The sequence below is a fragment of the Ranitomeya imitator genome, chromosome 8 (genome assembly GCF_032444005.1).
Source record: "Ranitomeya imitator isolate aRanImi1 chromosome 8, aRanImi1.pri, whole genome shotgun sequence".
Lineage (NCBI taxonomy): Eukaryota > Metazoa > Chordata > Amphibia > Anura > Dendrobatidae > Ranitomeya > Ranitomeya imitator.
In genome coordinates this window covers 127,256,591-127,271,781 of record NC_091289.1, presented here as the reverse complement: position 1 = coordinate 127,271,781, position 15,191 = coordinate 127,256,591, and the positions used below count along the sequence as shown (strand labels likewise).

The 15,191-nt window shown below is 43.8% G+C and overlaps 1 protein-coding gene across 1 annotated transcript in view; it reads right to left on the bottom strand.

Moving 5' to 3' along the window:
- Window positions 1-15,191, bottom strand: part of ASPM (assembly factor for spindle microtubules) — a 62,381-nt gene that overhangs the window by 26,155 nt on the left and 21,035 nt on the right. Inside the window, exons 9-18 of the mRNA XM_069737367.1 lie at window positions 13,770-13,911; window positions 13,413-13,543; window positions 12,713-12,888; window positions 11,557-11,702; window positions 9,933-10,018; window positions 7,742-7,960; window positions 7,394-7,598; window positions 6,700-6,848; window positions 3,049-3,177; window positions 63-257 (exon numbers count right to left, since the gene is read on the bottom strand). Of these exons, the coding sequence (XP_069593468.1) occupies window positions 63-257; window positions 3,049-3,177; window positions 6,700-6,848; window positions 7,394-7,598; window positions 7,742-7,960; window positions 9,933-10,018; window positions 11,557-11,702; window positions 12,713-12,888; window positions 13,413-13,543; window positions 13,770-13,911 (1,578 nt within the window). The remainder of the gene's footprint in view (window positions 1-62; window positions 258-3,048; window positions 3,178-6,699; window positions 6,849-7,393; window positions 7,599-7,741; window positions 7,961-9,932; window positions 10,019-11,556; window positions 11,703-12,712; window positions 12,889-13,412; window positions 13,544-13,769; window positions 13,912-15,191) is intronic.

The window sequence follows — 15,191 nt, the reverse complement described above, 5'->3', positions numbered from 1 at the left end:
GAAATGTTTGTGTAATAAATGTCAATCAGGAGGCAAATACAGAATAATGGACAGTTACACACCTGAAGAACGACTGCTGCGGAGGTCTCAATTTCTTTTTGCTTTAGAGATCTTAGTGCCACTAGCGTCTTGTAGGCCAGGTATTTTCTCCAGTGCTTTTGGATTAAAATGGCAGAAGAAGTTCTCTTTAAAACCCTACGTCGTGATAGGAAATTGCGTATAGCACATTGGATGACACAGGCTGCCTTGTGCTTCCTCTGGAAAACAAATTGGAGGGCAGAGAGAATAAACCAGGCAAGTACATACATACATGGAAGCAGCCAGAAGTATTTTCATGGTCTCAATCAGTTAAGCATAAATATATCAATGAAATACGAGAAGGTTTTATTAAATACAAAAGTTAAATTAAATTAAATGCAAAACCACACACACACACACACACACACACACACACTCAAAGGGTTCTGTAAGGATTCTTAAGAAGGAAAAAAAAAATGATAAAAAATATAGATATAGAAAACGCCATTATAAATACACTCCTCAAAATTTAAATTGCAATACCAAAAAGGAAAGGTTATGGGATTATGGAAATCACAGAAACGATAAATATATGAATTATATGCAAATGATGAAAAAATGAAAATAAAATTGTCAAAATCTCTCGATTTATTTAGTATGGAGTATCATAATGCACAGCAATACACACACTTGCATGTCTTAACTAATAGCCTCACTAATGGCAGCTATGTGAGGAATGTTCTGCTGCATTTAATGCTTTTGGGCAGCAAATCATCAAGATCCACAGCTGGCAGCTCCCTTTGCAATTGATGACCAATGATGTGATTAATGTGCTCTAGGGGAGACAATTCTTTTGCTGCTGAAAATCCAAGGACATTAGCATGGACAAAGAAAAAAAAAAAAAAACACAAAAAAAAAAAAAGCACCAAAACGCACCTAAATCTGCGTTTTTGACGCAGCTTCTTTCCTGCCAAGATCAGGTTTTGATGCAGAAAAAAAAGCAACAAAAACACCCTGTGTAAACTTACCCATAGTGTTGCAATTTAATTGTTATTGTGCGTATATTCTTAAAGAATATTAAATAGCAATTCACATGTGTTTATTTCAAGGATGGTAATCACTATAGGATTAGCATGGCTGCTGTCTTGTTACACGGAAACCTGTCCAAAAATGTTACTAGTATAGGCACCTGTGAGCACATGTAGTAGGGAGCACGGCTTTACTCCTTCATGGAAGATATGCTCCCATGCATCAACTAATCTAATACTGGAGATACCTGGGGTGCTCAGCAGGTCTCTCAATTTGCCTAACTCCTGACCCCACAGCAACAGTCACGACTGAGCATGTACATAAAGTGCAGCACAGATTCAGCTCAACTAAAAGCCGTGATCCTTAGATCAGGAACAGAGCAGACATTTATAGGACATTTTACCGATTTCCCAAATTCCTATGCAAATTGTCTCTTCAGAGAGGAAGAGAACTAGAACTCTAGTGCCACTTATTGGAAGTAGCAATCCTAACAGTCAATGTTGACACTTTAACGAGCCTTGTCACGTGACTTAGGATAATAGCCAAACCACAACCTCAATTTGCAGACTCTGTTTCGGGGTACTGCCCCTTGTCAGTGCAAAGTGGAGATCTGGTTTGTCTGATTGAGAGGCGTCTGACCGATATCCAAGAAGTATCTTTTCTCCTTGCGGAGATTGACATGCTAAGCACGCCAAGATGAGAATACTTAAAGCCGCAATGCTCCTCTGTGAAATATGCAAATTGTCTCTTCAGAGAGGAGAGAACTAGAACTCTAGTGCCACCTATTGGAAGTAGCAATCCTAAAAGTCAATGTCGACCCTTTAACGAGCCTTGTCACATGACTTAGGATAAAAGCTTAGCATGTCAATCCCAGCAAGGAGAAACAATACCTCTTGGATATCGGTCAGACGCCTCTCACACAGCCAAGCCAGATCTCCACTTTGCACTGACGAGGGGCAGTACCCCAAAACACAGTGTGTGCAAATTGAGGTTCTGGTTTGGCTATTATCCTAAGTCATTTGACAAGGCTCGTTAAAGGGTCGCCATTGACTTTTAGGATTGCTACTTCCAATTAGTAGCACTAGAGTTCTAGTTCTCTCTCTCTCTGAAGAGATAATTTGCATATTTCCCAGAGGAGCATTGCAGCTTTAAGTCTCCTCATCTCGGCATGCTTAACATGTCACTCTCCGCAAAGAGAAACGATACTTCTTGGATACCAAATTCCTATGAAAACATTTACAGAACATCCTGCATTCTACTACTGCACCCAATTATATATTGTAGAAGTCAAAATGGATAGACTCAGACTCCAATGGCCATGGTGCTGAAGTAAGAAGAGGCTCTCACTGCTATCCACTGTCTATCTGATCTAATACTGAAGATACCAGGGGTGCAGATGTAAGAAGAGGCTGCTCACACTGCTGTGCGCCCAGTATATCTAATACTGAAGATACCAGGGGTGCAGATGTAAGAAGAGGCTGCTCACACTGCTATCCACCCTGTCTGATCTAATACTGGAGATACCAGGGGTGCTGATTTAAGAAGAGGCTGCTCACACTGCTGTCCAAACCAGTACATCTAATCTAATACTGGAGATACCAGAGGTGCTGAGGTAAGAAGAGGCTGCTCACACTGCTGTCTGCCCAATATATGATCTAATACTGGAGATATCAGAGGTGCTGAGGTAAGAAGAGGATGCTCACACTGTTGTCCGCCCAGTATATGATCTAATACTTGAGATACCAGAGGTGCTGAGGTAAGAAGAGGCTGCTCACACTGCTGTCAGCTCTGTCTATCTGAATGCTGAGAGGCTGCTGTGGCTTGGAGAGATCTTCACATTACATGATCAAGACAGCTGTCATTTTAGTATAATAGAATGATCATATACCTCAACAAAACAAGTGTGATTTTCTAATTAAAAAGGCATTTGAAATAGCCTAACTTTCTTTCCATTCCTTGAGAACCTATAAAAGATGCATAAATAAACCATAAGAAACCCACCTGCAATAATTGTTCCTCTACTGCCAGTCTGTGTCTCCTCCACGCCACCTGAATAATCCGGGCTGCCCTAGTTTCTTTACAAATATCCAGAAGCCGAGCACAAAGGAACGAAAGGTAAATGATAACAACCTGAAATAAGTAAAAATGAAGAGAGTAAGATTGTATAGCAAACAATTTCCAAGTGTGCATCTGGTCTTGGAAATCTGCCACTGCTTTGGTCTCTCTCAGAGTACATCTCTAGCTCACAATATACGCCAGTATTTACAATTATCAGCCGTATAGAGCTATTATTGCTCTCTAAGACAGCATTTAGCAGCACTGGTATTTTAGTTTCACTTGTTTTGTTGTTTTCTTTTTTGTGGTGTTATTGTTGGTGGTGGCTTTTTGTGAGGGATCCTTTTTAGGGACTTCAGGGTCAGTCGAAGTTGAGCGGGGGCGCCACATCGTATCCCAGGGTGCCAACCTCAGCTGTCAGGAAGGGAATTCTTTAGGGATAGGCACATCTATCTTCCCTAGCCCTTTCCTGTACATCTGTTTTGCATCATATTTTTCTGGAATTCTTTTTGATACCAGAGACCCTGTGTTCCCGTAGGATCCTTCCTATTGGTCTCTATGATATTTTTTGCTTTTTTTGCATTTTAATTATTACATTAAAATTTATTGTTTTAGGTCTTGTGTTAGTTTTTTGTTTTTTTCTCACCGCTTTGGTAGATGGCAATAACAATAAGCAGTAAACTATAAAATGTATTTTTACACGCACTTTGCAATTTTAAAGGAAACCGGTGAGCAGTTTTGTTTTTTTTTATTAAAGGGCACCTGTCACCCCGAAAATCGCGGGTGAGGTAAGCCCACCGGCATCAGGGGCTTATCTACAGCATTCTGTAATGCTGTAGATAAGCCCCCGATGTTACCTGAAAAAGGAGAAAAAGACGTTATATTATACTCACCCAGGGGCGGTCCCGATGCTGGTCAGGTCAGATGGGCGTCTCCGGTCCGGGGCGGCGCCTCCTATCTTCTTTCCATGACGTCCTCTTCTGATCTTCAGCCACGGCTCCGGCGCAGGCGTACTTTGCTCTGCCCTGTTGAGGGCAGACAAAGTACTGCAGTGCGCAGGCGCCGAGCCTCTGACCTTTCCGGCGCCTGCGACAGGTTCCCCTTAGCTGAATAGACAGAGGCTGTAAGGCGGGGGACCTGGGTGACAGGCTGACACACGCAGTGCGCATGCCCTGGAATCCTAGCCCCGCACTGTGCATAATGCATAACACAGTGCGGGGCAGGGATTACCGAGGTGGGTGGCCGCACTGCCAGCACAGGCGCAGTCTCCAAGCCTGGCTGGGACGTCAGACCGCCAGAGCTTACTGCGCCTGCCCCACAAAGATTTACACAGCGCAGGCGCCGGATTTGAAGAGAAAACAGCGCGGAGGGGGCGGCGCCGAAAGCCCCTGAAGATGTGAGTGACGGCAGAGTACCGTTCAAGCTGGGGATTGAGGACCCACCTCCGTGGACAAAGATAGGTATTTTTGCAAAGTTTCAAAGCGCTTTATTTTAGTAATACCTGAACACAAAACTAAAAGAGCCACCTTGTTAGAATGCAGCATTACTGCTGCACAAGGTGGCTCTTTTAGTTTATAACGGCTGGAGGGGGGTGACAATGGCCCTTTAACCTACGACCACCACCTTTCAGCCCCATGTGACAGTATTCTATAATACTGCACATATGACGCCAATTCGCCCTGCAAGGCAAAAAGACTGTTTATTATACTCTCCTATAGGGTGGTCCATTCCAATGGGCACCGCTGGTCTTGGTCCAGTGCCTCTTCTCTTCTAGAGACAAGCCAGCCCATAAGTCCATCTTCAGCCAACGCTTACAAGAGCGCGTAGATCACGGCACTCAGTCAGTCGAATATATATAATGTTTCAGTCAAGGACTTACACTGTCTTCAGATACACTAACTGCGTACATGAGAAGAGTTTGTGGCAAGGCGGTGTGATCCCAGCGGTCATGACACCATGACACTAGCACTTCATCATACACGCCTCTCGTGTATGTAGGCCGTGTATCTGCAGAAGGTCTAAGCTATTGACTGAAACGTTATATATTGTTTTGATACAATACGATATCTTATACCCTCAACTAAATTACCGAGTGCCTAGTCTTTTATATCCACACTGGCCTAAGAACTAACAGACAGGTAGTTGCCGACACAGCACGGGCATAGACCACTCCTGCAGGCATCACATTGACAGAGCAGGAGCTTCTGTTCCGTTCTACTGATGGCGTGTGACCATCAACATCATGCCGATTTACAGCCGGCTCCCCGCTGCCTTACTGCGGTAAGCTGGTGATCAGCATGACGCTGGCAGCCACAGCCTGTCAGCAGAGTAGAGCGGAAGAGAAGATCGGCTCTGTTGATGTAGAGCAGCTGAATTGCTGGCAAGAGAAGTCAGTGACCGCTCTGATCCAGCGCGGAGTAGAACAGGCAAGTTGTACCTGCAAGTTCTTCGTCACAGTAAAAAAATAAAATAATCTTGGATAACTCCTTCAATGTGTTGTCAGTGGTACTACAATAAACCAAGAATCTGGGCTCCTGCTTCTCCATCATTGCGAAATCTCGCTCTTCTCATAAGCGATCATGTATTGCTATTCTCTGGAAAGCAAGAACCACAGTTTCTATTTGGATCTCTAAAGTCAATGAGATGATGTACATGGAAAACCCAACATCCTCACTCCAGGACTCATGATCAATGCTATAAGCCATGGAATAGTTGGCTGGAGTTCAAGACTTTCCCGATTCCCAAACACTCCTCGTCTCCGGTGGCCGAGTAGGCCTCCATTATACATCTTGCTACAAGACGACAATTTAATGGAGACTGTTGCACTTAATGGTTCTGGCCTTTTTATAGTAGCCAAAGCTGGCCTGCTATTTAGCCATCCCCATGCCTTACCGATTCCCACACTCTATTTTTTCTAAACTCTCTAGTTCAGGGGTGAGGGATTTTTTTTCTGCCAAGAGCCATTTGGATATTTATACCATCCTTCCGTACAAATTGTGCACTAACTCCCCCCACAATACGTTGCGACACTGGCGTGAGGACGTAACCTTTCATTGCACGCCCCTCAGCGTTCAGTAGTGAGCAGAGTGTGTGCTCTCAGAGTAAGAAGAAATGAATGGGGCGGCAATATATAGCTGCCGGCCCAAGCACTGTGGTCCTCGGGAATCTGCCCAAGGCTGGATAAAAGGTCAAAGGCCTTAAACAACCCACGGGCCTGAGGGTCCTCCACCCCTTCTCTTGTTCCTTCCTCCTTGTCACACCTCACTTATTTCATTATAATAATAAATACCCAGTGGTGACTTAGGGCAGTCAGCAGCCCCTTGACTTTGGGTAGATTAGCATGCACATAATGGATTCTCAGGCAATTATTCCTTTTCTCATGGGTGCATAACTATATAGTGTGATTTTGCTTTTTCTGGGGTCTTTTTTTATAGCTCTCTTAAAATGTTGGACTTCTACTTCCTAATTTCATCCTCCGACTGCTGTTCCCTTAATAAATGAGGAATTATAACAAAAAAAATCTTGCAGACCACAACAAACAAACACAAGACGACCCCTTTAAGACATCATGCAGTCAGAATAATATCTTCTCCATACCTTCTCGTCTGGTATTGTATTGGACATGTCAGAGTGATGAATGACTGCGGGAATCCCTCCGAGGTCGGATGTAGCCCTCTGCACAAGGCTGAAGTTTGTCTTCTCATTTCCCAGTAGCTCCTCAAATAAAGCTGAGGAAGATGCCATACCTAGAGGATAAAAAGAATACGGTATATATATCCATTACTACAACAATTCACAACTTCATACTAGCCAGCAAAACTGAAGAAATTCATTAAAAAAAAAAAAAAAACACACCTTCTAGGTCCTTTTTACAACTTAGTAAAAGTTTTTACAGATGTAAGAAATGGAACCCGGATATAAATAATAACAATGCTCTAGTTATAGGGAATCTGTCACCAGGGTCTGAAAAACTATCAGCCAAATATCAACGCAAGACGGGGAAGGGATGGGAAAGTTTTCTAACCCGTCTGAAGAACCACCACTTTTTTTTTTTTTTTTTTTACACAGCAAAGACCACTAGGCGCAGTTTATAGCAGGGCTGTGGGGTCAGACATGGAGTCAGAGTCCATTTTTTTGGAGTCGGAGTCAGAGGTTTGGCTTACCGACTCCACCGCCCTGGCTTAGAGTTGTATTCTGCCCTACTTTAAGCTAGTGCTGAGAAGTCTGCCCCAATGTTGTACATTTTCTCATTACCAGGCACATTGCTGTAGACATAGAAACCTTGGCTTACCTTGATCAGATATTCGTGGCCAAATATCCAGAGAGCTGTCCGAGTCAGAGGAAGAATTCAGTCCTAGTGTTCCGGTCTTACTACACTCTACGGTCTGAGTTGTCCTCTGACATATGGCATCCGATGGCACGTAACTTGGATGGTAATGATTTATTAGGTAACAGAACACCCGGCCATCAGAAAAGGAAACCGTGAAGTTTTCAACCTACCCAAAATAATACAGATTTAGAAAGCTCATTTCATTTTGCACACAAATGGAAAACAAAAATACAAAAACACTACATGTCGAAAGCAATAAACAGGTGAAAGGGTAAATGTGTGCATGGATCGTACCGGCCGAGGTCTTACCTTTGTACTATAGAAGGCACATACTGCATTAACCCACTCCAGGAGCAGGAGGACTCGCTCGCTGTAATTGTCCGGCACAAAAGGCTCGCTGTCTCGCTTTTTTGACACGGTTGGTGCAGAGAAAGCAGAGAGCGCGGCGAGTTTTTTCTTCACACTATAACTGCTTTTAAGAAACCCGATTTCCTCCTTCAAATGATCGATATTGAGTAAGACGTCCACCTATAATGGTATTAGCAAAAATTCATAAGTTCTCAGACAAAGCATACTATGCAATAAATCTATCACACTACATATGTAATGGAAGCCTGCCACCTACAAAAGACCAAACCAACAAGTCCTCAATCAGTAAGAGCGCCCATAAACAAGGGCCAACACTTCCTACTACTTTAACAATACGACCTTATTTCTCATGCACCATAATCAACAAAGAGTCGCAAGAAAAAAAATCTCTGGAAGTTGACAAAATATTTTTAAAAAACTACAATAGTTTATTAACTTATTCAAAACATGATTAAAATATGTTCAGGAACATAAATACTGGAAAAATAGAGGTTAAATAAAGGATCACTACTGACATATGGCAGACAATTTTAAATATCACAGTATAACCACAAATGGCAACCAATGGATAAATGGCAAATTAGATTCATAAATAAAAATATCCATGTCGAAATATTAATTAAAGTGCATAGTGCAAAGAAATTATTTATAAAACAATTTTCTCATTAATATCGCAATTGGCCACTAGGTGGTACTGTGGCTCCCAAAATGAGAAAAATGCAGTCATATAATGCCAAAATCTAGCCAAACACAACTGTACCAGCGTTCCAAGTACAAATCTATACACAACTGTTTAAACTATATATATTATAAGGTGCAATGTCCAATCTAAATATATACATATTGATGTATATAAATCAAACCTGATTGTGTCCTGCAAAGTAGGAAATACAAGTGGCCGATGTGATTGATGAATGGAATTTTAAACACCGCAAATAATTACCTGGAAAACTCAGAGTCCGCTGTGTGTTGCTGTTAGAACCTAAACCTCTCACCCCAATGCTCGCGTTTCGCCGCCCTGCTTCTTGTCATGGGTGCAGGGGCCATTATACAGTGAGCGAACTGACGTCACCCCCCGGTCTGACAGCCGGCCCTACAGTTACATCTCCCTACACCACCACGAGGACTGCAAGCGAGCGGCTGCAGTGAGAACAGATCTTCACTTTCTCCCTATAGCCGGGGTCCCAGCAGGCCTAACACATGATGGAAGGCCATTTACTTTCGGATTAACACTACATTTGCAGGTAAATCAGGTTTTGTTTTTTTCTTTGTGACATGGTCCCGTTATGTCATTATGTAGATCACTTGTGGTCCTCCACCTGGGAGCCATTTCTCATGACACTCTTAAAGGGGTATGTTGAACACTGATCTAAAGGAACGCAGCGCTCGCCTGTCTCCTGGCTATACCGGACGGTGTGCTCCCAATTCATTGACCGTGCAGGCTAGCGGTATGGGCGCACCACTGGTCCGAATGCTGCACGAGGCAACTTGGCAGTGAAGCTGGCAGGATCCAGCAATCTGACCAGCTGCAGAGGAACGCTTACAAGCACTATAGGAATATAGAATAGAGCTTGTAAGCACTGCGGTCCTCACCTAGGAGACTTCACACCACTAATAGACTGAGGTGGTGATCTGTAACCAAGCAATGAGCACATTAGGATTAAAAACCCTCTGTTCTTGAGAACAGGTTGGATTTTTAACAAGTAGATTATTTTCTCAGGCACTTTTCAATGTTACCCATTTATGATGGCGAGACCACCTCTTTTAGCGTCGTCATACAAAATAAAGTTGGCAAAAAAGAACAGTTTGGACCAAAACAGTTTGTTGGGTTAAAAACTTAAGATTGATTGTTTGAAATCAAGTTTTAATTATTTTTTTTTTTATTTGGGGGGGTGGCCAAAGCGGTTATAGGCTCGGTGAGACGAGCACAGGTCCATTCTTATTATTGCACGGTGGTTTTCTATGCCGCTACTGGTGGAGCCGCAGAGGTCCTTCAGGGGTTTAATTGTAACCAACTTAGCAGAAGTAAGACTCGTTCCCAAAAACCTTCCTAGGACCGATTGTAAGGGTAAGACAATACAGTTCCTTACATATGGATTTCCATTGGTGAATTTTACTAGTGAGAGTGTACCTGAAATGTGAATACGATCTGCCACAGCAAGGCCAGCGTGCGCTCACGGTGTCGGTCTACAATGTCCTTGGATGTGATGGCGACACCTGCAAAGAACAGAGTACGGATTTTATCATGGATACAAAGGGAGTTGGCGATATACAGGTGTAGGGTGATGCCATATCTCTGGCCAATACTAGGGTGCCACGTGGATCAGCACAATAATATGACAACCTACACTACTTGCACTGACTTTACATCATTTGATCACAACACAGGCTTTTTGCCATCTTATAAAGCGATGGGTCACCACTGGGAAATCCCATCAGTGTCCGGGCCCGACCCCTGGGACGCCCTGCTGTCCACAGAATCACGGCTTCTTCATTTGGTTTAGTGATGGTCCAGATTTATCAGATGGGAATAACTTTTTAGATGTATACTTCTACTTGGGGAATCATAGCAATTCTTCAAAATTCTAACAAGAGCAGAAATTTCCCCAACGGCTTCACCAAAATACAAGTACAGGCAGAGAAAAACCTATAGACTGGCGGAAAAATAGGCTATAGATAGAAATGAAAAACAAAAGGAGTCTCATCTAACACAATCTGCCATCACTTTAAAGGGAACCTGTCACCCCGAAAATCGCGGGTGAGGTAAGCCCACCGGCATCAGGGGCTTATCTGCAGTGACATCTTCATTCCAAGACGTCCTCTTCTGATCTTCAGCCACGGCTCTGGCGCAGGCGTACTTTGCTCTGCCCTGTTGAGGGCAGACAAAGTACTGCAGTGCGCAGGCGCCGGGCCTCTGACCTTTCCGGCGCCTGCGCACTGCAGTACTATCCTCTGCCCTCAAGAGGGCAGACAAAGTACGCCTGCGCCGGAGCCGTGGCTGAAGATCAGAAGAGGACGTCTTGGAATGAAGATGGGAGGCGCCGCAGCGGACCGGGACACCCATCCGACCTGACCAGCAGCGGGACCGCCCCTGGGTGAGTATAATATAACGTCTTTTTCTCCTTTTTCAGGTAACATCGGGGGCTTATCTACAGCATTACAGAATGCTGCAGATAAGCCCCTGATGCCGGTGGGCTTACCTCACCCGTGATTTTCGGGGTGACAGGTTCCCTTTAAAGGGCATCTGACAGCAGATTTTTCCTAGGTTATCTGAGAGCAGCACGATGTAGGGGCAGAGACCCTGATTCCAGTGATGTCACTTATTGGGCTGCTTGCTGCAGTTCTAATAGAGTCCCAGTTTTCTCTGCTGTAGATGTAGCAGCGGTCAGAATGCGGAGCTGTGTATAACCCCGCCCACACCACTGATCGGCAGCTTCCTGTATACACTTGTCGGCAAGCTGCCACTCACAAGTGGGGGCGGGATTACACAAATTATCAGGTGTGGTCTGCACATGAGACCTAGTTATGCAGTGATAATCTCCTGCTGATAAAACACTGATTGTATTGAAACTACAGCATGCTGCTGAGCAAGTGGCTTTGTTGGAATGTAAAATGTGAAACAATAAAAACCTTCTGACAGATTCCCTGTAAGGAAGTAGTAGTGTTATATCAGATGGTATGAGAACGCCAAACCTGGGCAGACACATTACAGAAAAATACAAGTCCCATAGGATAACAGACAGCTCCTCACTTACCACGTTCATCTTTCAGCTGTACGTCCCTTTCTGTCAAAGCTTGAAAAGCGACCTCCACGTTGTGCATTTTCTGTAAGCGACTTATTGCCGGCACCCTCAGCTTCTTAGAGAAGCTCCAGTTTTGAGTTAGAAGCTCCATTGTTCTCCTGTTCACAGAAGGCAAATATATAGGGAGCGTGTCAGTCAACGGCCTAAGAAGCACGCTGAATGCACGCTCACCGTTACACAATCTGGGCCAGAACCAGACTATGGCGTTCTCCAGGCCCGTGATACGGTAATTTTAAGGGGGAAATTCATACAAAAATGCAGGGAAATGGTCACCTGCTTAATAAGCTTTATGTTTTCAAAGAAAGGTCAGCTTTGTCACTTGTGTTTTGCAGCTATATAGGGCAAGTGAGGACACGACTACACATGATACACATGACGTTACTTTGAGGGAACCAAAAGGGATTATCCTGGACTAAATTATAATTTATTTTTTTTTTACTATGAGCCAAAGAACTAACAGGCAGGTAGTTGCTAATCACCGACGATGACCGTCGGCAATTCATCAGCTCTTATTCTTCCAGGCTGCTCTGTTGATGTGGCGTGACGGCTGAAATCATGCTATAAGATAGCAGGATTCCTGCAGTTATGCAGTGATAGATGTGTCAATCAGCATGACAACAATCACGCCCCATCAACAGAGCAGAGCGGAAGAGAAGTCGCTGCTTGCTCGAAGTGACGTCGCGATCAGTGACCGCGCGGTGCTAGCAGAGATCTGTGCTGGGCACAACAGGAGGTGGTTAGCAACTATCTGCTTGTTAATGTTTTACAATGGAAATAAAAACTAACGGATGAACACTGCTAGTGGGCTGAGGAGCAGGAACCTTCATCTCTTCATTGGAACATTATGATCACTTCCAAAACGCATGTTCAATTCCAGAACCTCTTACATTTCTCCCAAGTGAGGCACAGATCACCGAACAATTATATGCGATCTCTGGGCGCAGAACTGTGCGGGCCCAAGTATTGTGCCTGAACAAAGGCCTCTGATAAGCTCCTGAATTACAGGCACCTACCCCAGAAAACCGCTGAGGCTCACCATTATCTTTGCATGGAGGCATTTATAAACTCCCTGTAGCTGATCTCCTGTGTAGATTTCTAGGATACTCACACGAGCCGAACACCACACTGCAAGTCCACAGCCAGGTTTGTCACTGCAAAGTCAAATTCATCTAGAGGAGTCTGGACATGGCCTACGGTCAGACCCAAAAAGCCAAGATGGCGCGAGAGATCTCCTTCCCCACTCAAGAAATCACGAGAGAAAGCCAGCAAAAGCTCCTTACTAGCCTGTAAAGATGATGGAGAAAATTAGCCAATTGTGTTCCAAAATGGCTGCAGTTATTTTACAAGTGGATATCAACTAGGAGCAAACACTCATCCTGTATCGTCCCATGTATGGTTTTCAGTGGAAATACAGTGCAATGGCAGATCTCCCCTCTGGATTTTTTTTTTTAGGTTCAGTTTTGGAAATCAAAAGGATTGTCCAGTACTTGACAAGCCCTGCTCAAGTAATTTAGGGTACAATATAAATAAAAATAATGTGTGATCGCCTTCTGAAGTGGCGCCATTTCATCAATGTCTGCACTGCTGCTCCTGGCAGGTGACTGTCTTGTGACCACTGCGGCTCATCAATATTCCAAAGCGATCAGCAACCGCTAATTGGGCCACTGTCATAAGTCAATGTCATGTCAGCCCGCTGAGAAAAGCGCTGACATGGATGTATGGGGCCGCTGTTGGACACGAGTATACATGCCGCTAAACACCATTCCAATTCTCAGGGACTAAATTCTAGCACGGACCAATTTACAGACCTTGAACTCCGCATCTCTACAGAATAAGCAGGGGTCATGGTCGATGAGTCGGGACTGCTTGGCATAATCAAGAAAGAAAACCAACAGCAACAACTTCTTCAAGGTGAACTTGGACAACGCCTCTTCGTGACCTGAAAAGATATAATTAAAAGACAAGAAATCTCAGAAGACATTATGGTAAGACCGGAGCAATGGCAGGAGCCAGGTAGTGGAGACATCTAAGTGTAGGCTAGTAGTGGTGTACACATTTATGAGCAATTTTCCAACGAATTCTTGGCCATTTGACCAGCCAAGTTGCTCCTAGAATCCCCAGCATTTAGCAGCGGCTGCAGTACAGCAATCAAGCTCCATACTTACCCTCCCGATACAGGTGAGGCACAGAGGGGTGCCGGTACTCTGCCCCAATGTCAGGATTCCAAAGCAAGCGGTTCAGGATGAACAAGGCCAGACCAGTGACATCACTATTACTTTCCAATGGAATCAGCTCGCCGTATATAGTCTGCAAGGAAAACATATGTGCAACTCAACCATGAAGCTCAAAACAGTCAAAAAAAAAGGCATCACCCTCAGCGAACAGCGATGTGGAAAAACAAAAACAAAAATATCCTGAGACCATATTAACATTTACAGCAATATTGGTGCATCTAATATATAATTGCCTAGAATACTACTTCCTGCAATTTGTGCCAACTTCCTGTCCGGAGCTAATGTCCGGAGCTAATGTCCGGAGCTAAGTGACGTCAACAGTGTCCAATGTCTGATTGGTTGCCGCCTGCTGCGATCGACCAATCAGAAACGTGCCGTACTGTGACACACTCCGCCCGCCATTTTGGTGTGATTTTTGAATTTTTACCTCACAGCAAGTTTCTACTGCGTGGAGGCGGGCCCAGTGACGTTGCTCTTCAAGCTCCTGCCGAATTTCGTCAAAAAAATGATAATACCATTTACCAAAACTATATATATTTAGTTGTGAAGTGGTTCAGTGACATTTTCACACCAATTTTGAACTTTTGTTTGGTGTTTTCTCCATATACTGCCTATTATTCACTGACTGTTATACTGAGAGACTGCCGTTTATTAACCTCTTCTTTGCCACATTGGGTGTATTGCTCTATTATTTGCCACATAAGGACATTGTCCATTATTGCCCAGCAATTTCTCTGCAATATAAACTGCCTATTTATTAATATCTGCATTCCTGCAAAGAACTATTGCCTATTATTAACTGGCTATTTTCCCACTACCTGACATTGTTCTTAAGCAAAGAACCGTTGTTGTGGCATTTGCCACAACACGCAAAGTTGTCGTCTGATGTCTTTCATCCCTCCCCTCATAAGCATGTTCATGGATCCTGTGTAACTGTACCTTAAATAACAAGAATTGTCAAGAGCTGGTGAGTGCAGCCATTTTTTGTTCTTTCTTACTATTATTTATTAATTGTATTATTCTTACATTTGAATAAATAAAGTATATATGGATTCTAGACTCCCGATTCTTTAGAATCGGGCTGCCATCTAGTATACTAATAAGAATATTTGGGTTTCCTTAAACAGGTTGTCCTCAAGTTTTTCTTAAAAGGGAACAGGTCAGCAGGCTTTCCCAGTATAAACTATGTCAACCACCTTTCAGCCACGTTTCAAGGCCGTCCTGTAATATCTTCCTAAGATCCCAGCTGCCCCGCATAGCTAAGAAAGTAACTTTATATAATCGTCCCACACTGCATGCTTATTAGTACCATCTGGTCCAATGGGCGTCTCTGGACCAGCTCATCTCCTTTGC